This window comes from Calcarisporiella thermophila (assembly GCF_041956535.1).
Source record: "Calcarisporiella thermophila strain CBS 279.70 unplaced genomic scaffold VTP21scaffold_1, whole genome shotgun sequence".
Taxonomy (NCBI): Eukaryota; Fungi; Calcarisporiellomycota; class Calcarisporiellomycetes; order Calcarisporiellales; family Calcarisporiellaceae; genus Calcarisporiella; species Calcarisporiella thermophila.
This window is the reverse complement of record NW_027192191.1, coordinates 1,643,894-1,666,932: the sequence shown is the minus strand read 5'-3', so window position 1 is coordinate 1,666,932 and position 23,039 is coordinate 1,643,894. Positions and strand designations below refer to the sequence as shown.

General features: G+C 41.9%; 11 protein-coding genes across 11 annotated transcripts; 7 read left to right on the top strand and 4 right to left on the bottom strand.

Moving 5' to 3' along the window:
• Positions 1 to 75: 75 nt before the first annotated feature.
• Positions 76 to 3,129, top strand: VTP21DRAFT_718 (uncharacterized protein; the record flags this gene model as incomplete). The annotated part of the gene is made up of 14 exons (XM_069397892.1): positions 76 to 160; positions 217 to 380; positions 441 to 617; positions 702 to 753; positions 812 to 972; positions 1,049 to 1,195; positions 1,264 to 1,606; positions 1,670 to 1,781; positions 1,851 to 1,963; positions 2,044 to 2,146; positions 2,270 to 2,494; positions 2,571 to 2,673; positions 2,774 to 2,936; positions 3,020 to 3,129. 14 exons carry the CDS (start codon positions 76 to 78, stop codon positions 3,127 to 3,129), a joined length of 2,058 nt encoding a protein of 685 aa, XP_069257097.1.
• Positions 3,130 to 3,333: 204 nt separating this feature from the next.
• Positions 3,334 to 4,809, top strand: VTP21DRAFT_717 (uncharacterized protein; the record flags this gene model as incomplete). The annotated part of the gene is made up of 4 exons (XM_069397881.1): positions 3,334 to 3,436; positions 3,513 to 4,144; positions 4,212 to 4,703; positions 4,768 to 4,809. 4 exons carry the CDS (start codon positions 3,334 to 3,336, stop codon positions 4,807 to 4,809), a joined length of 1,269 nt encoding a protein of 422 aa, XP_069257096.1.
• Positions 4,810 to 5,296: 487 nt separating this feature from the next.
• VTP21DRAFT_716 (uncharacterized protein) lies at positions 5,297 to 7,216 on the bottom strand (the record flags this gene model as incomplete). The annotated part of the gene is made up of 7 exons (XM_069397870.1): positions 5,297 to 5,496; positions 5,580 to 5,957; positions 6,020 to 6,451; positions 6,516 to 6,582; positions 6,804 to 6,926; positions 6,982 to 7,035; positions 7,094 to 7,216. The coding sequence occupies 7 exons, from the start codon at positions 7,214 to 7,216 to the stop codon at positions 5,297 to 5,299; spliced, it is 1,377 nt and encodes a 458-aa protein (XP_069257095.1).
• Positions 7,217 to 8,033: 817 nt separating this feature from the next.
• On the bottom strand, positions 8,034 to 8,958 carry VTP21DRAFT_715 (uncharacterized protein; the record flags this gene model as incomplete). Its single annotated transcript, XM_069397859.1, has 3 exons — positions 8,034 to 8,438; positions 8,503 to 8,583; positions 8,641 to 8,958. The coding sequence occupies 3 exons, from the start codon at positions 8,956 to 8,958 to the stop codon at positions 8,034 to 8,036; spliced, it is 804 nt and encodes a 267-aa protein (XP_069257094.1).
• An 87-nt stretch (positions 8,959 to 9,045) lies between these two features.
• On the top strand, positions 9,046 to 9,674 carry VTP21DRAFT_714 (uncharacterized protein; the record flags this gene model as incomplete). The annotated part of the gene is made up of 2 exons (XM_069397848.1): positions 9,046 to 9,430; positions 9,562 to 9,674. The coding sequence occupies 2 exons, from the start codon at positions 9,046 to 9,048 to the stop codon at positions 9,672 to 9,674; spliced, it is 498 nt and encodes a 165-aa protein (XP_069257093.1).
• A 1,011-nt stretch (positions 9,675 to 10,685) lies between these two features.
• VTP21DRAFT_713 (uncharacterized protein) lies at positions 10,686 to 12,338 on the top strand (the record flags this gene model as incomplete). Its single annotated transcript, XM_069397837.1, has 7 exons — positions 10,686 to 10,808; positions 10,870 to 10,931; positions 10,988 to 11,075; positions 11,140 to 11,385; positions 11,453 to 11,822; positions 11,888 to 11,971; positions 12,049 to 12,338. The coding sequence occupies 7 exons, from the start codon at positions 10,686 to 10,688 to the stop codon at positions 12,336 to 12,338; spliced, it is 1,263 nt and encodes a 420-aa protein (XP_069257092.1).
• Positions 12,339 to 12,949: 611 nt separating this feature from the next.
• VTP21DRAFT_712 (uncharacterized protein) lies at positions 12,950 to 15,293 on the bottom strand (the record flags this gene model as incomplete). Its single annotated transcript, XM_069397826.1, has 3 exons — positions 12,950 to 14,940; positions 15,012 to 15,158; positions 15,236 to 15,293. 3 exons carry the CDS (start codon positions 15,291 to 15,293, stop codon positions 12,950 to 12,952), a joined length of 2,196 nt encoding a protein of 731 aa, XP_069257091.1.
• Positions 15,294 to 15,745: 452 nt separating this feature from the next.
• Positions 15,746 to 16,939, top strand: VTP21DRAFT_711 (uncharacterized protein; the record flags this gene model as incomplete). Its single annotated transcript, XM_069397815.1, has 2 exons — positions 15,746 to 16,846; positions 16,913 to 16,939. 2 exons carry the CDS (start codon positions 15,746 to 15,748, stop codon positions 16,937 to 16,939), a joined length of 1,128 nt encoding a protein of 375 aa, XP_069257090.1.
• A 310-nt stretch (positions 16,940 to 17,249) lies between these two features.
• VTP21DRAFT_710 (uncharacterized protein) lies at positions 17,250 to 17,630 on the bottom strand (the record flags this gene model as incomplete). The annotated part of the gene is made up of 1 exon (XM_069397804.1): positions 17,250 to 17,630. The coding sequence occupies one exon, from the start codon at positions 17,628 to 17,630 to the stop codon at positions 17,250 to 17,252; it is 381 nt and encodes a 126-aa protein (XP_069257089.1).
• A 70-nt stretch (positions 17,631 to 17,700) lies between these two features.
• On the top strand, positions 17,701 to 18,133 carry VTP21DRAFT_709 (uncharacterized protein; the record flags this gene model as incomplete). The annotated part of the gene is made up of 2 exons (XM_069397792.1): positions 17,701 to 17,836; positions 17,955 to 18,133. The coding sequence occupies 2 exons, from the start codon at positions 17,701 to 17,703 to the stop codon at positions 18,131 to 18,133; spliced, it is 315 nt and encodes a 104-aa protein (XP_069257088.1).
• Positions 18,134 to 20,164: 2,031 nt separating this feature from the next.
• VTP21DRAFT_708 (uncharacterized protein) lies at positions 20,165 to 21,218 on the top strand (the record flags this gene model as incomplete). The annotated part of the gene is made up of 6 exons (XM_069397781.1): positions 20,165 to 20,210; positions 20,293 to 20,422; positions 20,481 to 20,588; positions 20,718 to 20,814; positions 20,878 to 20,940; positions 21,027 to 21,218. 6 exons carry the CDS (start codon positions 20,165 to 20,167, stop codon positions 21,216 to 21,218), a joined length of 636 nt encoding a protein of 211 aa, XP_069257087.1.
• Between the last annotated feature and the right edge of the window lie 1,821 nt (positions 21,219 to 23,039).

Sequence of the window (23,039 nt, the reverse complement as noted above, 5' to 3'; positions counted from 1 at the left end):
TATTTATACATATGAAAATTGGATCGAAATTTTAGTGGAAATTTTTTTCCTAAACTTTTTTAATGGAATTTATTCATGGACGATTACTCAGACGACGAGGTAGATCTTAGAGAAGATCTGGATATTTCTAAATCTGATGTTGAAGAAGATGATCTCAAGGGTGAGATTGTTTCCATGCGTTTAAGTTATTCTTCTAAATCCTATTCTTTTTTTCAGAGGAATCATTTTCCGAATTAACTTCTGCACGAGCCCCTACTACTCCAACAAGCACTTTTGCCCCATCGGGACCAGTTACTCCACGTACACTCACTCGTGAACGAGTGCCTTTTCTACTTCAACCAAATGCAGATGTGTGTCGATCCTACGATATTGTGCCATACGTAATTTTACATTCTCAATAATTTTGGTACCTGCTTTATATGAATTATTACAATACATAGGCTGCTGCCTTGCATCCTTCACATATCCATTCTCTTGCTGCAACACGTGACTTTCAATGGGTATTCACAGGGTCCGAGGATGGCTATGTTAGAAAATGGGATTTTTACGGCACAATGAATGGCAAGACCCCGCTCACTCAGGCACAGAGACATGCATTTGTTGAATCAGTGACAAAGGTAATGGCTCTCTTCTAACCTCATTATCTATTTTATTTTAAACTTTTTATTTGTTGATTTAATTAACGTGTGTTTATATTATAGTCTGGTGTACCTCTTGGCTACTGGGACAATGAAGAACAAACATCCCCCAACGGTAAATATTTTTTTTTAAATACGTAAGGTTCAAATATTTTCAACGACGTTATAAGAAGAAAATGCTGCAGCTACGGGTGAAGCTTCTACAGCTGAAGGAGAATCTGCTACTCTTGGAGAGAAGCCGGCTGATGCACTAGCAGATCCTGAACTACGTTTAACACCTGTATACAGTATTGATGTGCATTCGGAGGCAGTGTGGGCTGTCACTGGCCTTGAGGTAATCCATTTATAATAACAAGGCAAACGTTGCTCCTTTTCGGTACCAATTTTACTTCTACCATATCTATTATTAGTCAGGGGCAATTAATTTATGGACAGTTCGACATGATATGGGAAAATGCCACTATGTATTTCGTGGGCATACTGCGCCTGTTTCCGTTCTTAAGATTACTCCTGATGAGCTGGAGATGGTGAGTGGTTCATGGGATAAGCAGATCCTCGTAAGTATTTTACAGCTTTTCAAATTGAAAAAATTTGCCAAAATCTTGATAAACTTTCTGTCTGTTAGCATTGGGATTTAGAAACCGGTGCATGCATCCGCAACTATCCTGGGCCTACTTCTCAGATCACATCCATCAGTTTTCAGCCAACCATTTCCACTGCAAGTTCGAATGTGCCTGATAGCATGGATGGAGAGTTCTCCGAGAATGCCAGTGGTAGTGAGAGTGAACGTAGCAATCTTCTACTTGGTTCTGCTATAGATGGTCAGAGTTTTGTATGGGATAGACGGGCTCCGGAGCCTGTTTTAGTGACACGTTTCGGCTCACCAGAACGAGTTCCTCCCTGGTGTGTGTCGACATGTTGGAGCGTGGATGGGAAAAAGATTTATGTGGGGAGGCGAAATGGAACCGGTATTAACCAAATCCATCAATGGCTCTAATGGTTGGATATTAATTTTAATGTCTTTTGTTTAGTTGACGAGTGGGATTTAGGTGAACAGAAGCTTCTGCGTTCTATACGGATGCCCACCAATTCAGGTCCTGTGTCCTATGTTGCCAGTATGCCCAACGGAAAAAACATCATATGGTAAAAAGCGACAGTGATATCTAATCTGTTGTGAAATCCATTTTTATATTCCTCTTGCTTTGCGCTCAGTGCTTCGACGGACAATATTCGATTGTGGAATCTGGCCGATGACAGCGTTAAATCTCGGTCCATACCATTCCAAATTGTTCCTGGACACCATGGTGGGATGATTTCCCAAATATGTGAGTACAACTATTTTCACAGGGCCTTTCTCTTACTAATTAGCTCTTGCAACTTTGTTTTTCTCTCTTTTACCGTTCAGTATTCGACCCAACATGCAGATTTATGGTGAGCGCATCGGGGAACAGGGGTTGGGAAGGTAGTTCAACGAATGCCTGTCTCTTCTATGAAATTACCCCGATCATGTAAATAGTTGAAAAACAAATAAATTTTCGATATCATTATCCATTCTTTCCAAATTTTGGATAATACAAAAGCCATAGTTAGAAATGTGACTGCCTGTGACTTGCTCGAATTTCTCGGCCTAGTTTCTGTGATAAGGGCTTTCAACAAATCCAGACTCAAGTCATGACAACAAAGGGATCGAATGCTGGCACATTAGACTTTTTTCACACCATCGAGAAGTTGAAGCGCACAAAACGTACTGGATGGGTGAATAATGCAATACGAGAGCCAGAATCCATAGCAGATCACATGCATCGTATGGGAATAATGGCCATGCTGATAGAGGATCCGAGCCTCGACAAAAACAAGTAATGAAATTGATGTTTTCTCTCCCAAGCCAAATAAAATGTAATACATGAACGAAATACCTTTGTTTTTGTTTAGATGCGTAAAGATGGCCATTGTCCATGATTTAGCAGAGAGCATTGTTGGAGATATAACACCTTATGACGGTGTTAGCAAAGAGGAAAAGTATCGTATGGAAGAGGTATATGAAGATTATTTGATTTCTCTATATAGAACATGATTTACTGTATACACTAGACGTCAAAGACTTTAATTATCTGATTAAATCTAAATATTTGCAGGAAGCTATGGAGAACATGTGCGAGCTTCTTGGACACTCGGCGTCAGCTCTCGAAATGGTTTCCCTTTGGAAGGAATATGAGCAGGGTGAGACACCTGAAGCAAAACTTGTGAAAGACCTCGACAAATTCGAAATGATTGTGCAAGCGCTTGAGTATGAGAAATGTAAGAGCTTCTTTATTGATAGGGGATCATCCTATCTCGATTCTCCTTTCATTTCTAACTTGGTATTCGATTTTGCGTTCAAGCTGACGGAAAAGATTTGGAGCCTTTCTTTGCATCAACACGTGGAGTGTTTACTCACCCAAACGTATGCGAATGGGTAGAGGAGCTCTATCGCGAGCGCTCTAAAGCGTAAATTGAAAATTGGACTGTTTCGCGTATGCTTCAGATCCTACTGCGGGATTTGATATTTCACATAGGGCATGTTCCACATAGAAGGTTTTACATAAATAAAATTTCTTTTCCCCTTCCGACCATAGTGTATTAATACCTGACAACCCATAGCATTCTTTTCTGCTTTTATCCATCCCACTAACGTCTTTCTACTCATTAATATGCAATGAAATCAAAACGCTACTTGACTCTTCAAATATCTGTGTTCGTTATTGGAATCATCTTATTATGCAATTTTATATTCAATGGTGAATGGGACGAATGGATAGGTATATTATAGATGATAGAGACTCAGCTATGGTTATTGAATTGATTAAACATTTCATTTAATTATCTAATGCTTAGGCTATTTTCGAGCCAATCATTTAACCCAATGTGATACGGGAAATTGCCCCCCTTCGACATCAACCGACGTACCAAAGCAATCTCTTACTCCATTAGATGGGGCTGAGGTGAAGGGAGAGAATGAACACAACTCGAATGCTGTGGAGCAAAACGAAAATACGTTCGCTGATGAGAAATTAAAAGACGACGGTTGGGCTTTCACTATTGTCTCCGCAGCCAGCGTAGGCCATTTTTGTGAGCTAGAAGCATTTATATACACATTATATGATGTCACATCACAGCTTCCTGATGGCGAGCGTCCCCGCGTTATCATCTACGATCTTGGACTGCATCCTAGACAAGTTGAAGTCCTTAAAAATCTCCAACAGCATGGGCGCATACAAGAATACGTTCTCTTTGATTTTTCACGCTATCCCGCTTTCTGGAACCCAGTAGTAACTCCGAGAGGAGAATACGCGTGGAAGAGTGGGATAATATTTGAAATGACACAGCGATTTGGCGGACGTGTCGTGTGGATGGACGCAGGTGACAGGGCACAACTTAGCTTCTTTAAATGGATTCCAGGATATCTACAGAAATATGGCTTTTGGTCTGCGCGATCCAGCGGAACCATGAAGCAATGGGTTCATCCTGTAAGCATAACCGATCTGTTTTTATCATATACTAGATTCAGCCAAATCTCATTCAACTGCCACTTAGGGAATGTTTGCTTACTACCATGAAAATCCTGGAAAATACGCCAAAAACCCCAATTGCAATGGGGCTGCGCTTGCCTTTGATGCTAGCAATACAACCATAATGGATCAACTTTTACGGCCATGGGTTGCATGCTCACATGAGCATGCATGTATTGCTCCTGAAGGGAGCTCTAGAGAAAATCACCGGCAGGATCAGGCCGCCCTTACTCTCCTTGCAACAAAGATGGGCTACTTGTGTGAGGACACGCCGCAGCACCATGGGATAATGACACACCAAGATGCACTCTGCCGCCAAAGATTGAACGAATACCGCGAAATGGACAAGCTGTATATTCCATCGACTTTGACTCTGCCTAAATGGACTCAACTGGAACGGGAAATGCAGCGAAAACTGGCAGCACAGAAAGAAATTGAAACAAATAAAGAAGGGCAGGTGACGGAGTCGACAGGGAATGAGTATACAATTACAAACGAGCCACCTGTTCGGAAAACTGTAAGTGCATTTCGGCGGTGTTTATATTCCCTGCTTATATTAATATTATTTAATATCCGTGTAGAGACGGAAAAAGAGGTCCAGAAAACCTCAGTCCGTAAGTTAAAGAAAAAATGCATTGTACGTTCTCATTTAATTTCAATGGAGATATAGCTGAACTCAACTTTTCCCATTTATACCTTCTCCTATATACACATATAATTTATTGTTGGTCGTTATGAATGTCGTTCTTTTTTTTTGTTGTTACTAATAGAAACAAGCACTCTTTATATCTCGCTATGGCTGCTTTGCTTTTGCGATTTGCGGTTATACAGACAGATGGTCAGTTTTTGAATAACATATCTGATGCAATTAATCAAATATCAAATGATCGAAAACTCTCAGTGCTAATTTATATTTTTGATGCTATGAGCGTCAAGACGCAATATGACTTTCGCTCTCCTAAAAACAAAGCTACATGATCGATAAGATACGTGTATCTTAAGGCCATTAAGCGTAGACCAAAGCTAAATATATATCTTGAATATTATCCAAATGGTCCCTCTTCAAATGTGGAGAGCTATTTATTATATATTTAAGTTAAGTTTTGATGGTTACAAAGCGAATCGAAAACGAATGTCGCGATCCGTCATCTCTTGCGCCCTTTCTTGCTCTTCGGAATGGAGTTCAGATTGAGAAGGATTTAGCATTTTTCTTTCTCGGCTTCGGTTGACCGTAAAGAGATGCAACTTTTGGAGCAACGCGAACACTATAGTTAGGCACATGACCGAAAAGCAAATAATATGACCGCGTACTAACAAAGAAAAAGCTCACACCATAAGCAATGAAGAGAGTACCATCTTAATATCGATAATTGGCATTTTGTTTTGTTATTACCATAATTAGGTTGGTCATCATTACGGTAGACTTGAGTCCCAACCGAGCCGAATACGTTTCCGGTAGTGATAACAAATCCGATTCCTACGGCTCTCTTTTCCGCAGGATAATAATTGGAAGCCACCCAGGTCAATAAAGGCGCCGTCGATGCAAAAACGCCAAATGTGACCAAGAACATGGCAAAATAGCGCACTGCATTATTCCTGGATAATATTAATATTAGGAATCCAGTCGCTCCCACCGTCGCGACACCAGCAACATGAAATCCGCGCTCAAAGCGGTAGTCAGAATGAAGAGCAACCGCAATGGTAAGAAAGCATGCCACTATATTGGGTGCTGCTGTAAGAGCCTGGGAAGTAAGGGCATCAAATCCCATTTCTGAAACATAAAATAATTAACATGTAAACATGTCGAGAATGGCGAGGAATTCATATACATACGATTAATGATGGACGGAAGAAATAAAGTCACCGCATAGATAGGCAGTACAAATGTAGGAGACATTGCGCCGTAAATATAGGTTCTGGCCTCCTTGAATACCTCTAAAACCCACTTCCAGTTTACTCGTGTCATCTCGTTCTCGGCAAACTCTGCATCCTTCTTCAATCTCGCTAAAGCGAGTTCACGCTCCTCATCGGACAAAAACGTCGCTGCAGAGGGAAAATCCGGAAGAAAATAAAAGGTGAGCACGGCCACTATAAAATTCGGAATTCCTTCAATCAGGAACAGCCATTGCCACGGTCGAAGCGGCTCAGTCAATCGCGTTAATCCAAAAGCTATCATTCCGCCAAAAGCACCTGCAAGGTTGGCTCCACCGAATATATAGGCCAGTCGATAGGCAATTTCATGTCTTCTATACCAAAGTGTAAGATCTATTTTTTAGAGGAGAAATAAGTTGTAGCTATATACGTTGACAGCGAGAATTGCATTGTTTACAATAAATGAGACCCGGAAATGTCCCGCTCTCGAATATCCCGAGAATTCTGTAGAGATGCGTGTATGTCTATAGTTTATTCAATGGTTTCTTGTCGAGACACATTTGCCTTACAATCGGGTCACTAGTAAACCTCGAAAATCCGAAACAAAAGCCATGCACGTCGCCACAGCCCCCCACCCAACCATGATAAAAGCTAACCAGCGCGAAGGGCGGAACTTGGAGTAAAGCATTAGTCCCCCATTTAATATTTTCATCTATTTGTATGCTCAAAGATGAAGAGCACTCACTCTCTTTAAAGCGATATTTGATGGAATCTCCATAGTGGCAAACCCGAAAAAGAATATGATTAGACACCATAGGTATTCCCTCTCAGAGAGATGGAGGTCCTTCTCAAGTCCTGCCAGCCTTGCCTATAGTGAGAGGCGGTGTTAAAGTATCAAAAGCAAAACTTGATAATATCCGTACATTTGATATATTGGCGCGATCGAGAAAACAGAGGGTATTGACCAGCATTCCAAACTAGGAAGAGCAAAAGGGTTGTAGCATAGGGAGCTAAACATTGAGGTAAATACAATACCGGAATGATCCTTTTATCAAGTTTTCTCAAAAGTTTCTTTTCCGCATTGCTGGCACGATCCGACAAAGGAGCCTCGGGCGAAGCAATGAGCTTTTCTTCTTTCGAATCGAGTTCCATATTCATATTTCTGCAATCGGAGAAAAGTTATCGCCGTGCTCCCTACTCCAACAATCAACTCTTGTTGTTAGAAATTTACTATTAAAAGAAAATTATAGGGATTCACCACCTGGAGATATTTGGTGAAAGAATTTATCACAAGCTGATTGAAAAAACCGGTCCCTACTTTCTCTATTTAGCATCAAAGGGTAATTTAATAAGGAAGAAAAAAACGAGTAAAATCTTTAGATAAATAAAAAAGAAATTGTATGACTCGACTCCTGGGAACATCCAGATTAATGCGGTTTTCTAAACAAGCAACCCGCCTCAAGACTTGTAGAATTAGGTAATAGGGATAGTGCCCTTGATCAGAAATGGGCTAATTAATCAAAATCAAAGTACCGCTTTCATGTAATTAGGCCCTTTTTGCCGTCATTCGCGAACTTTGTGTCCCATCTGCAATTTGGAAGAATCGATAAGATCACGGGGGGTTCACTCACAGCCATGTTGGTCAAGAAACTTTAACATAAATCCGCTTTCCCCCGGATGGTCCTTGCGCAAACAGCGCAGTTTTTTCTACTTGACCCCAAGGATGTTCCATAGGCGCTCCTCTTCAGATATCTGCAATTCTTCGGGCTATTCTCCTACTCGCATGGCAAATGCAATACGAACTTAATAAGGCCGAATAAGGCCGGTCACCCCATTTTCTTCGGACCAATTTATTCCGATTGAACAAGAACTTTAAACGTACAGCGTGCTCTAATAAATAATACTTAAACGAACGAACCAACAGTATAGTGTAAAATTGGTTTTCAACAATTCGACTCATCATCGGCCTAACATTCTATATTTTTTTTAGTATTTCCTCCTTGATCATCCCAAATTGGGCCTCTGAACTCCCCATTTCTATCATGTTAGCTCCAAACACGCTTCCAAAACTCTTGCAAAATGCTGGCAATACTTCTTCCACCTCTATTTTTTTCCCGAGCTCGCGAGAAAGCGAGGTTGTCTCCTTGTCGACTAGCCCACAAGCAGCCACATGCTTGAACCATTGCAAATCCGTAGAGCAGTTTAGGGCAATACCATGGGAAGTAACATATCGCTGCAAATGGACACCGATAGCAGCAATTTTGTGCTTGTCATCGACCCATACGCCTGTATGTTCGGTGGTCATGGCAGGGACTTGAAACTGCGAACAGGTATCTATTATAGTTCGTTCTAAGTGGGAAACATAGCAACGAGACGATAGCTAGGATTTCGGGAATGAGATTTCAATTTGAAAAAAGCGATAGTTACTACTGTAATTTAATCACCTGGAAATTGCGAATATCAATAAGGGGATATGCAACCAATTGCCCAGGTCCATGAAATGTTATTAATCCTCCTCGTAATGTCTAATAAAGAAATAGTTAGAGAGTGTTCACCATGTCCAATTCTGCCTTTGAATCAACCTCATAATACTCTGCTCCAAGTTGTTCTAACCTCTTTAAATCATGATCAGTTAATCCTGCTCTTCCTCTCCTCCCCATGGTGTACGTAGGAGGGTGTTCTAATAATAGCAATAAATCCGTGTCCGCCCATGTCACCGTCTCTGGAGTTGCGAGCTCGGGGGTATGTTTGAGTACATCCCTGGATCTTAATCTCTTCTCAACTAGGAAACGCTGTAGGTCTAGAGCTTTGAGATATGGAATTCGGCCAAGATGGATATAGGGCAGGGTATTGAGTATATGGCGAGTGGGTTGACATGCAGAAGAAAAATGCCGTAGCATTTTAAATTCTATTGTATAGCGAAAAAACAACCAGAATGAAATAATAGTGTGACTATTTTTCATATCCTCCCATTTCTTCCTATTCAAATGTTGATCAAGTTAAGAGCGCACGCACTACAGGTCTCAACGCACTGTTATTGGGCTCATTTGCTTTCTCTTGTTTCCTCAAGACGAGCTTATTCTATTCCATTAAATAATAAATCCACCGCCCCTGCAGAGCATTCTTCTTCACTAGAGCCTACGGAAAATTCTCTTCGTAAACGCAGACGGATCAAACAAATCACTATTCAGAATGGATTGACACTGCTCCGTACTAAGCCCCAACCGACATGGGTGAGCATGATGATCAAGAATCGTATTCGCGCTAACCAAAAACGGGTCGACAATATGCGCCTTCTTGAGGAGTTCTTATACTACGCAGTGAGCGAGGACAGAATGATGAAAGAATTGAAAATTAACGACATTGGATATAGTAAGTAAGACTGAGTAGAACATTATGCCATTACAACGATAAAGAAAAGATAGAAAGAAAGGGCTTTTTTTTATTAAGACTTCAGTATCGTCTAGAAATTTTTCAAACTAATTTTTAATTTTTTTGGCTAGGCCAAGCGCTTCGAGACACGATCAGAGAGATCAAAAAGAAGCATTGGAGCATGCTGCAGGGGCTTCACAACCCAACCGCAAATAATGCAGGGAATCAACAAGAAAATATTTAAACTCTTGGTTGACGATGGGCCTGGAAATATATTTCGATGACGGCCGTTTCATAATTTTGATTTCACTTTTGTCCAACCGTTGTTTTTTTGCCCGGCCCTGCTCTTGGCCTAAAAAGCTTCTCTTTAGGGTCAAACAGATTGCTCTTCTTTAAAAATTTGCATCTCCCCATATTTCTTGTCGCAATCCTTGCAATCTTTAGCTATATACCACCTCATATATGCAATATATTCTCCTTATCTACACAATTTTGGCCACTGTTGTCTCTCTGGGGAGTGCGATAGCGCTGCCGCACGAGAAGAGACTTAATCTTGACTCTTTGCTTGACAATATCCTCGGTCCCATATTGCAAAACCCGTCGCTCTGGGAAAAGAGTCGAAAAAATTTTAGAAACACGAGAGTCGTTCCCCCACGAAGTATGGCCAACTCTTTCTGCAACCGGTTTCTGAACGCCTGTGACGATCTCTGCTCACAGAACAACTACATAGCGTCAGAGCAAGATCGTTGTTCGACTAGCGGTGGACGAGTATTTTACGTGAACTGCACTTGTGGGGACAGGAACAGAACCCGGCGTGTACTGGATAGATTACTGGATTAGCCCTAAGCTCTACTAACTTAAACCTCGCCTTTGAGTCATTTTATAGTGTTTCGAATATTTCTTTAAATTATCATTCTAGCAGTTCAATAAAATACGACTAAGTTCCACTTGTTTTACAACCATGCTACATGCTCGAATCCATTCTGCATACATTTTTTTCTAGAATGATCATTTGTGCTTCGATGGTAGTGTTGCAATAAAGTCATCATGGAGGTTAATAACAAAGTGGATTGCTCGATGGCTTAAGGTGTTTTTGAGTTTTCTCGCGGCTTGGATATCTGTCCAGTCAAATGACAAATCACTTTTGTATTAAAAGGTGGCAAAGAAAATCTTAACGTTCGAATCTCCACCTCCTCTTTTCGTAGGTTTCGTATTAAGGCCAAACTCCCACCAATTTTGAATACAGGGCAAAAATATGAAGCGTCATTCCCTGCAAATACATTTTCATTCGCCCCCACAAGACGACCTAAATCTACGCAGAGTGCGAGAACTGATCAAGTTACCTCAGAACAGGAAATGTTTTGACTGCCCTTCCAAGGTACTTTTCATTTTCCCCACGACAATTATTTGGTTTCGCTCACGCCTGGCCCTGTGCTTAGAGCCCTGTGTATGCCAATTTACACACCTGGACATTCATATGCCCGCGGTGCTCAGGCTTAGTGTAAGGGTTATATGATTCGTAGCTGGAATAAGTGATAAAATAACCTTGGACAATAGACGAGAATTTGGGCATCGTGTCAAGTCTGTCTCGGCATCGAATTTTACACAACATGAAGTTGACTGTCTCCAAATGTATGGCAATCAGGTAGGTTTTCCCAGAATTTCTTCACTTGCAGTGCTTCATTCCTAAGAATGCTATGAAAATGAAGTTCGGACTACGAGTTTGGCTCTCTAAATACAACCACAAGCTTCCTGAACCCGAGGGTAACGAAGCAGTGCGCGATTTTATGAGACAAAAATACGTGGAATTGAAGTGGGTAGATAAAGAGGCTCTTGGAGCCATGCAACAGACGGTGAGGGCGATGGTACGGCAGGGAGAGGAGTCAGATGAGACTAGAACTCAGTCTCCGACGCAAAGAGCACCTGATCGACCTAGAACAAAGAGTGTGCCACATGTAAGCACTACCCAAAGATACGGCTGCACGACTGGGAGGGATTTTACTTCATTCCATATAATAATAGGTAAAAGAGATTAATAGCGTGCCTACTGGCGATTTACTGAGCGACTGGGATGCCCCTAATTCTGCCTCAGCTCCGGCCCCAGCTCCGGCCCCTCCAAACACAAATTACCCTTTACGAATCTCAATCCCATTTACTATCACTACCCCTAACAATGGCCCTCAGACGGCTCCTGCTTACGCGTCATTTGACTGGACTCGACAGCAATCACCAAAGAGCACAAGCTCTCCAAAATCTCCTCCTTTCCAAACTCGTGTAACGAATTCACAGAGAAAAAACATCACACCGGTGAGCTCTGGAATAGCCGAGTTAATGGATCTATGGGGAACCACCAGCGCGAGAAGCGATCTTACAAAAGATACAAAACTTTCCGGTAATATATCAAGATCATCTCTGCTTTATCCTCCCTTGCACTTTAAATACTCCTAATTACACTAGGATCTAATTCTTCCTTCCAACCGCAATTGTATGAGAACCTTCAACAAAAACCGCCTTTGAATACTCTGGAAGGATATATGAAAGGTATAATCGAAGTTATCCTCCTAAATACATTTATTTACCAATTTTGCATATATCTGTAAATGCATGTATCGTATTAGATCTCTCCTTGAATCAGCCCCCTCAACCTCCTAGAACCACGAGCGGCCCTCTAACTGGTGTAGGAAATCAACCATTCACATCTCAACAAGAAGACGAAGGCGGATTTGGGGAGTTTGTTCAGGCTGCCACGTCCATGCCTGCCACGTTCTCTATCCCCCCTCCCCCTGTCCCCCAAAAAGACACCACATCAGTCGGTAATAGGAAGAAATCCCAGGAGTCGGCCCTGCTCGATTTGGACCCACTGGTTGCAAGTGCACCAAATCAGCGAGCAAATCAAAGATTCTTTTGAGCCCGGTGCTCAGCCGTGATCCTCTTCAACGCAGCTATGAAAGCCTTGCATTCTCAAGATACTTGGAGATCAGGACAGGCCACTTCGAGTTTTGTAATCCCCCGCCCCTGCTCGAGGGAAACCATGAGTTGTTTCTTCTGGTAGTGTCGGTGTGTGGACGTACCCTCTTGTTTAATTATAGCAAGTTATCTGTAATATCGCTGAAACTTATCAGTAATATAATGAGAGTAAAATAAAGTTGTATTGTGCTCAAGCTCATGAAAGTGGGCTTGCTTTTTCCGGATAAATTCTACTCTCCCAGAAAAGCAGACTTAAACCCTCTCTCGTCAAAAGGAGAAGCTGGGGTGCTTAGTGTCGACCAAGTCAAGAGAGGAAACACTCCTTCGATATCTACTACCACCTTAACCCAATGACAAATGATGTCGACTAAACACTATTTAGCTGAGGATTTACTTTTACGAGACAGAATTGAATAGAAAATTTTCAGATTTTTAATTATCTTTATATAGAGAAAGAAAGGGGGAGAGATGATATATAAAAGGAAAAAAAAAAAAGAGGAAGAAAAAAAAAATATAAAGTCTAAAAAGGCAATTGATAAAAGCACAAACAATCTAAACTGCAATTCGCATCTGATCGTCTTTGTACTCTCCTACCGGCACGGTCTTCTTCGTGAAATAGGCGGAACCCTTGGCCATGTTGGCTGAGGTGCGGGAAATGGCATCGGTATGGTAAAAGTCCTCAATCACGGGCTTGAACGACACGCCGGAGGACTTGACGCCGGCCTTCTTGAGCGAGTTTAGGGCAAGGGAAGGAATGGCCCTTGACTCGACAACATCGTAGTGAATGAGATGCGGGGCAATCTCCGTCATACGTTCGCGGAGCGCGAGTATGTCATCATAGGGGAGAGCAGCACCGGCCACCTCGGATAGCGCTCGCACGATCTTCCAGTCCTCGCGCGAGGCACCAGGAGGTGAGACGGCGGCACGCGTGATCTGCGTCCTACCCTCGGTGTTAACATAGGTGGCGTTCTTTTCGGTGTAGGCTGCTCCAGGCAAGATCAAGTCAGCATATTGGGCGCCCACATCTCCGTGGTGGCCTTGGTACACCACAAATGCATCCTTGGGGAGATCGTTGCCTGTGACCTCGTCGGCATTCAGTAGGTACACAAACTTTGGTTTGGCGGCGGCACCCTCTGCAGATCCTGCGAATCCAATATCGTAGGCTCCCGTGCGACTTGCCGCACGCTGGAACACGTTGAATCCGTTCCAGTCGTCGCGAACAAAGCGTGAACGATTCTTATCCACGTACTCCGCCACCTTCGACAGCACATAATCAGCATCCTCGGTTTCCATCACACCGCTTCCGACAATAATCATTGGGTTCTTCGCTTCCGCCAACTGCTTAGCGAAGGGATGCTTTCCGGAGAACACCTCCTCAATCGCGGCGCTGCTCTCGCCAATATGCGCGTACTCATAGGTGAGATCGGCGGGATGGCCGACGACGGCCAGATTGGTGTCGTTGTGGAGATAACCCTTACGTAAGCGAGTGTTCAGAATCGGGCCTTCGTGTCTTGGGTTGGTGCCGATCAGGAGCACCGCATCGGCTTCCTCGACGGCACCCAAGGAGGTGTTGAGGGTGTAATTCATACGGAAATCCACTCCGTGAGCAGGGGGCTGATTGCCCAAAGGCTGATCAAGCGCCAAGTTCTCTGACCCCAAGCGGTTCAAGAGGTCCTTCAACGCAACCATGCTCTCCACGTCTGCCAAATGGCCGGCAATGGCCTTGATTTCATTACCCTTGGCCTCGCGCAACTTCTCCGCCGCCTTGGTCAGTGCCTGCTCCCAGCTCAAGGGGACGAACTCATTGCCATTGCGCATAAGCGGAACGGTGAGACGCTGACGCTTAAGCCCGTCATACGCAAACCGTGTCTTGTCCGAAATCCATTCCTCGTTGATGTCGTCATTCAGGCGTGGGACAACGCGCATCACTTCAACTCCTCGGGAGTCGATGCGGATATTGCTTCCAATCGCATCCATCACATCCACGGATTCAGTGCGCTTCAACTCCCAAGGTCTTGCGGTGAATGCATATGGCTTCGACGTGAGAGCTCCGACGGGGCATAGGTCAATAATGTTTCCGCTCATTTCCGAGTCGATGGCCTTCTCGACATAAGTGCCAATCTGCATATCATTTCCTCGCCCGCTGGTTCCGAGGTCCGTGGCACCAGCAACCTCATTTGCAAACCGCACACATCTAGTGCAGTGAATACAACGTGTCATGACCGTTTTAACAAAGGGTCCAAAATCTTTATCCTCGACAGCGCGCTTTCCAACAATTTCATGGAATCGCCCGCGATCGGAACCATAGCGTACAGACTGATCTTGCAGATCGCATTCACCACCCTGGTCACAAATGGGACAGTCGAGAGGGTGGTTGGCAAGAAGGAATTCCATCACACCCTCACGTGCACGGTGCACGAGAGGAGTGTTGGTCTTAATTTTCATTCCTGGGGCGACAGGGAACGCACACGATGCGACTGGTTTGGGAGACTTTTCAACTTCTACCAGACACATACGGCAGTTACCAGCAACCGAAAGTCTCTCTGCATGTGAATTATCCATCAGTCATTTGTCGAAGATAAATTGGAAATTGCAAAATTTGTTTATTATTTACCATGGTAGCAAAAGCGCGGAATGGGGGTACCAGCCTTCTCGCATGCTTGAATAACAGCAGAACCTTGTTCAATTTTCACAGATTTGCCATCGACAAACACTTCGACCTCCTCCTTTTTTACTGTTGTAGCACTAAAACATCGTTTGGCTAGATGATAAAGTAGAAAAAAAAAGATGGAATTTATAAACATATAATTAGCCACGATATATGAAGCTAGTATATACCTCCTGTGTGCCATAACAGGCTCCGAGCCGAAGGAACGATATGCTTGGCACGCAGCATTTATTTTGCAAATGTTTTGACGAGATCAAGATGATTCTCTCGACAGATCGACTAGTGATACTTCAGGGGCTCTCCTAGTAAATAGTGATGATGTATTTGGCTGACGACATCATTTTTGGTTACACACATATTCGTCTGAAATTAAGGGGGGCACGGCTTATCGAATATTGGCCTCCACCCTCAAGGAATTCCAAATTTGATATCAATTCTGAGTCGACACGCCTCTCAAAGAAAAGGCACCCAACTTTGTAGGATTGTTCGTAGATAAAGGCGTCCCCCCTAGAGCTACTGCAGTTTGCTATTCAGAGACACTGACGGGTTACTGTTTAGCCAAGTTTAACAGCAATCAATTTCATGCTTTATATGGTGGCTTAAAATTAACGGAATTCTCATCACTCTATTTTAAGTTGTCACAGTCAGTGTCGAATCACTGGAAAGTGTGTGGAAGGATCATGATGAAGATCTCGATATTTGCTCTTTTTACTATCTTCTTATTTCAAGTCACTTTCGCACAATATGATGGTCACATTGTTCATCCGATAGAGAAGGGAGATGGAATTGGCGGCTACCCACTCTCTGGCTTTGTGAGAGAATACTTCATTGCTGCCGTTGAGCTAGATTGGGATTACGCCCCCTTAAACTACGACTATATGCACGGCGATCAACTTGAATCTACTATAGCCAAACAGTTTACTGAAAACAATGCCCGGCGCATCGGTAAAAAATATAAAAAAGCCGTATACCGTGCCTATTCGGATGCCACTTTCAGTACACAGCTGCCTCATGATCCGGTATTGGGATTGCTTGGCCCAACCATCAGAGCTGAAACGGGGGATAGAGTGCGAGTCCATTTCCGAAATATGGCATCAAAACCCTATTCAGTTCACCCCCATGGAGTTAAATACACCCTGATCTCAGAAGGCGCCCTCTATATGGGCACAGAAAAGTTGAAGACAGCAGCTGTCCCACCGGGTGAAACGGTGACCTATGTGTGGGATGTAGCCATGCGAAGTGCACCGGGTCCGAACGATCCCTCGTCCATCCTATATGCATACCATTCGCATGTGATGGATCCCGAGGATATCTTTGCTGGTTTAATGGGAGCTCTGATTGTTTACAAGCCTGGAATGCTTGATGATACTGGCAAGCCGACAGCTTACATCGATCAGGAGGTTATAATGGCTCTTCTTGAGACGGATGAAAATCGATCCCCTTACATCGACGATAACATCCAGAAGTACACCGAGAACGGGATAGGCTTGAAGTCAGACGCAGAATTCCGCGCATCGAATTTCATGGCCAATATCAACGGGTTTATCTATAACAATTTAGACGGTCTGGTAATGCGGGCAGGAAGCAGGGTGCGATGGTATGTCTTTTCCCTGGGAAGCACCTTTGATATGCATACTGCGCATTGGGATGGGAATACGGTGCTTTATCACGGGCACCGAACAGACGTCGTAGATTTGATGCCTGCGTCGTTCAGAACCGTGGATATGATTCCCGATAACGTCGGGAAGTGGCTGTTTCATTGTCACGTTACGGAGCATTGGGTAAGCATGCTTTTATTGTCCTGCGTTCGAAAATAGACATGCTAACCTACCATCACTCCATTATAGCTTAAAGGGATGAGCATTTATTATTAAGTCAAAGAGCCAGTAGACGCCGATAAGAGTGAATAAATATCAGTCGCCTCCCCAACTGTATATTCCATGATAGATTTGTATATTTTTTTCACCACTTTTCTCCTGCCGACTTTAATATATTTATCATAAACCTCGCCTATATCCACTCTTTTTCTCTCCCATTTCATGTATTTTAATATAATTTTGTGGGCTGAAACTTGTTATTTTCTTTATGGGAAATTCGGTAAAAACAATCGAAAAGTAGCTAATCCGGGTTTATTTGTAATATTGAACAGAATTAAGAGATGATTAAGCTAAATGTCCTAGATTCCTAGTATGTGAGCACACCACCGAAGTTGGTGTTGCATCTTGATCCGACGGCAGGCTCAAGCTTTCCGTCCAAAGTAAAGGTGGTGCCTGCAAGCACGTCATTACCGATAATGAACTCCACGACATCGGTGCCGTAGACCCAGGTGCGCCAGTCAAAGGCAGGCTTGTTCACGGGGTTCACGCGGATCTTCAAGTTTCTCCACACGCAGTCAGGGAAGTTATCGAGCTTGAGGACGATATCGCCCGTGCGGGAGGTCGTGCGCCTGACGCTGAAAGAGGTGATGCTGCTGTCCTTGTTCAAGGTTCCAGAAATGCGCTCGCTGCGAGCGAGCACGAGGGCAACGAGAGCGAAAAGGGCGGAGAAGAAGAGAGCGGCGCGCATATTTGATTCAGATGTCTAGAGCTTCAAAAGCTGAGGAAGGGCAGCCGGCTATTTATACACACGCAGGGGCATGAGATGGCAAGCTTCTGTCAGCCTGGTGATTCCCCTCCGCCTTCGCGGCGTCATGGATTGCTCCGAATTGTGCAATCCAGCATTACCGCAACCTTCCTTTGAAGTTTCCGGAAAAGAAGAGCAGTGGCCGCATGGTTCAGCAAAGACACGCGTATGGAGATGTGGCTTTCTAGAGTTTCACCGCGTTGATTGCGGGCCTACTCCGATCTCATCTTTAAAAATGATTCACTTGTGACTCGAATTTACGGTTAGAGCTGGTTCCTGCTGCCCGCTTGCAAAGCTCTACCGAGGAGCTAGAGCAGAAGCCGGACACTGCAGCCTTCCCGCCACTAGAGGGGGATGGATATGCAGTCATCTCTAGCCGAGCCTCCACCCCGTCCTCATCTAGCCCTTCTGCTCCCTCTCATCCTATTTGGCTCTGTGCTACCTAGTGAGATTTAGGTTTATTAAATGGATCCCAAACTCAAGGTTCTCAACCAATCGTCGAAATTGGAGCATGGGAATTCATCGCATCATTTTTTCGTTCTGATATGATAACTGGCGCATTAGTCAGTGGATAATCCCGGGAATCCTTGTGGCGGGTTGCTGGAAAAATCCGCCACTCTCCTGTACAACCCACAGGGGATCCCCAATGGCGAGTTGGAGGGATGGCAGGGCCGATTGGTTTATTTGAAGTCAGTATATGCTCGATCTGAGTAGCAAGGGGCATCCGCGGTGAGCGACTCGGCCATGGGTCCGACTTTTGCAATAGCGCACAACCCTTCGCTCTCTCAACTTTCAAGAACTGCATTCGATGGTACTTGATTGGATTTATCGGACACACACTCTTTCTTAATCTTTCCTAAGATACCACATGACAAAGTGGCTCTATGTATTTGTTTTTAGTCGGAAACTCATCATTAGACAAGAAAGTTCACCAACATGTTTTATTTCTAAGAGAATATATCATTGCACAATGCCACTACTTCACCCATTCCGTCCTTCCATGAGGAACCGACAATAAATCGCATTCTCTGTCTAAAACCTCATAAAGCATAATGCCATACTCTGCTTATTTGTAAACTCAAGGCAATATGGTTTTAATCACACGAATTAAGCCAGGGATAAGCCTCCTCGGCCGTTTATTAATCTAGCTTATCAATCTATATTGTAAAAAGGCGTGTTTCTGTATCGTCACACGCTATTTTTTTTTTTTTGTATTTACTTATTCGTGTTTGCGATTGCCTTGTCCCGGACCTTCTGGATAATAGTAATGCCTAAAGATGCTACTAACTATTAAAAAAAAATAACATACACGTAAACAGTTAAGTAGTAGACCCTACAAATAAACCTCATAGCGAAGTTAGTTAGAAACTATAAATAAAACAATGATTTACCCAGGATGGTGGGATATAATGTATCTCTGGAAAGTTTTGGGGCACCTTAAATTTTTATTTTTACCTAAATATTTCTCTACAAACAACGTCCATATGAAAAACAATTAAATATTTGGAAACCCCACTTACGCCGTTACCATTGCATATACAGCTGAATATCCTTTGCTAACTCTCTTCAAGTGAAATATTAGTATATTAATATATTTCGGAAAATTTCTTAAATCCAGATATAGAGATTTTACATGGTGCCAACCTTTTATTCACTTCATTTTTCATAATAAATCGTTATATCCCTGTAAAGTTGAAAACAAAATAACACATATTGCGAACATCATGAAAGCAGGCACAGTTAGTTTTTAAAACACAAATAATATTTATTTGTAATAAAAATTTTATAGGAAATATGATCAATTTATTAAAATAAAGAGCTGCCCAAAACTTTCCGGAGATACTTTATGTCAAAGTAATTTTTACTAATGTGACAGATCTTTATCATTTTGGAGGTCAATGAGGAGGTGAAAAAGGACGTCTGGGATAATTGCGAGACCGAATACGATTCCATAATGAAGCCGCACTGAGCTTCTTCGAAAAAATGTAGCACTTACTCATGGTTTATATACAGAGAATACGATGTTTGTTATCATTAAATGGGAAAATAAATGCGTCAACCTTTTACATTGCACACAGAGTATATGTAAACCTATCTAGGAAAGTATTTGTTCAATCACACTAACTGATGGCAAGACAAACTCGTGTCGTGCTAAAAAAAAATAATATAGCAGGCATATCACGTCTTCATATATAAAAATCAGCATCTATAATATTTAAGACCTGAACTGAAGTTCAAGCCTTATAATATGGGTATTACTATTTATCCATGGTAATAAGGCAACTAATGCTTTTTCTAATAGTTTTTGTTATGTTTCATGAATATGAAAATAAACAGTACAATATTTACAAATAACATGAAATTCAATCTAGATAAATTAAATACTAACTAGGTTTAAGATAATGACATATGCTGATTAGTATTTAAAGAGAGAAATTGTCATAAGTTTTCTCCTGTAATCTTCGCCAAATAACGCGATGTCAGAAGGAAATACCTCTCTAGCTATCGAACATATAAGAAATCGTAGGCATTAGATGATCCTGTATAGTTTTCCATTATTCTAGTTTTATATCTTAAAATCATTTGTTGTACTTTCATAAAATAGAATGCAAAAACATTGTTAGAGAAAGCCGAGAAGCAAGTCGCTTGTATTACGAGTGCTTGACTACCAATAAATATGGGCAAGAATATCTCGATCCCGAAAAATGCGAGGCTAATAATTTCGATCCGATAAAGTAAGATAGTTGATGGTATGATTCATGAAAAGCTAAAAAAAACATATTTTAATAATAGGGCTAGTAATGAGGAAGCAATGAGGATCAGACTCGTTGCGAAATATTGCAGCGATATTAGTAATATGCTTGATTGGCGTGAAGCAGATAAAGTGATAGCATCACTCGCGTAAGTAAGCGATGTAATAAATGTGAACGCAATTTGGAAGAGATGTAATAAATGTGAACGCAATTTGGAAGAGATGTACCAGTTGCAACCGTTAAATGTAATGCGAAATGATGCCACCATACATTTTAGGCCTAAGAATCATAAGAAACATCACACCGGACGTCCTTCAGAGGCCTCTCATATTCCGAAACAGGCTCAAATGCGGGTTGAAAAGCGACCAAGAAACGTAAGAGATTCGATTGATTTTATAAGTTTATGGCTACCTACGCTCTAATTAAATTCTTTGCAGAAAATTATATCCTCAGTTTCCAAAGCGGCCCAACGTATTATTCCAAAAAAACTCCAGAAGCAGGTTGGAAAGCAGTCAAAGAGTGTAATATATATAAAGTCGAATTTCATTGTTATGACTAGTTGGGTTTTATTTTGATATTCGTGCAGGAGCTCCTTTCTTTGCTCAGCGAGGCAGCACAACTCGTTGGCAGTGAGGTCAGTATTGGCGATACCTATGTCAAGGTAATTGCAGTCAAGATGACAGAGAATTCTGTCACTTTGGAAGTAAATGAAGAGGTGGAAGAGGGCGTATGGGATCAATACGAAATTGAGTACGATTCAAATATGAAACCCCGCTGAGATTCTTTCAATAAGTGCAGAAATCATTCGTAGTTTATATACAGTATATACAATGCTTGTTATCATTTGCTAAATGCGAAAATAAATACATCATTACTTTCTCTTGCATACAAATAGCATACAATATTCAAGCGAACTAGAAATATTTTTATATGATCACTGATGAGCAGGAATTCATTTTCAATCAAATTGCTCTTTTATTTTTATTTATTATGGCAATGCTAGAAGTGGGTTTGGTTTCAGAATATTACAGGGATAATATCAATGCCTGCGAAATCATTAAAATAATTTATTCTATAGGAATGCATTTATATGTATATAAAAAAATCTAATTACAACATCATGTTCATTCAAGATTTTAACATTCGACACATTATGGTTTATTATCCTCCTGACACGCATGTAACAAGCCCAATAGCAAATCGTAAGTAAATTAAGCTCACTTCAGTCTCTCGATGATCAAAAGAGAGGGATATAGGGCAAGTCCTCGCCACGGATATAGAGTGTAAAATCCATAAATTCTTCTTTCTGAACCGAGACTCTGATGCTGAGGATATGTGGCTCTCAGTTAGGTGAGAGGCCATTCACCCAATGTAAATTCCGAATTCGGCCAAGGGGAAATAGCACCTCTAGGAGTAGGCATTCTTGCTGGCGCCGATACACGCTATGTTGAATTCGCACGTATCCCTCTTCAGTTAGGATGCGAGTAATATCTCTATAGAATTGCACATGAGATCCGAAAGAATCTCTCAAAGCCTTACGTCCAAGATCGTATTTAATGATCCAATTTCCCACTCTAAAATATCCTTCTCTAACAGCCTCCATTGTTATCTTTCGTGAATACGAAATAAAAAAAGAAGCGATATCGAAAGAAGATGTCTCCCTAGGCTTTGTGTCTCAAAGAAAACATTGACATTTAAATAGTCATGTAGAGTTTCACATTTACTACTTCTAGCTCCTGCTGAATATCATTTATTATGCTTTCATAATAAAAGATGCAACAACATCGTTGGAAATTATCAAGAAGAGTTCAGAGTATATCACGAGTGCTCGGCTACAAATAAATACAGATTATCTTAAATTGATCCTAATTAGTTAGCTGTTTCGAACCGATGATTTAAAGAAGTCAATAGTACAGTAAATTCTATCCTATTAATTTATAATGCCAGCTTACCAAAAAATAAGCTAATGCATGCTAGTCTATTTTCACATAAAGCTCAAAGGAGAAGTATATATGGTAAGGTATCACCTCGAGCAAATTGAAAGGAATCTATATATTCTTCATTTTGAACCGATACACGAATACTTGTCAAATGAGGGCTCCCGTCTGGGAAATGGCCATTCATTCACGTCAATCTCCGTATAGTATGAAACAATATCACCACCAAAGCGAGCATCCACTCTGATGCTAGTTTAAGCTTTACTGGTTTTGGACGAATCCAGCTTCAGAAAGAATGCTAGTTGAACTTGAATGGAAGCGCTGTAGCTAGATTGGCCGACATATCGTGCTCTATATCTATTTTTAAGGGTTAATATGTTGTATATATAATTTTTTAACAAGTTTGAGTCGAATAGTATTAGCATGTGATAATCACTATTTCAATTCATTTAATCTCGCCGAGTTTTTAATTTGAACCCGAAAATCGGTCAACAAGTGAAAAGTACGGAAACAATTTTCGTGGTAGCTCTTTACTAAGCGAAGAACTTGTTTTGTAACGATGTTTTATACAAATTGTACAATGGTAAGATGGGTATATTCACAAGTGTAGGCAATGTAACTATTGATACAACAATCTATCAAATCTAGTTTGATTCCCACTA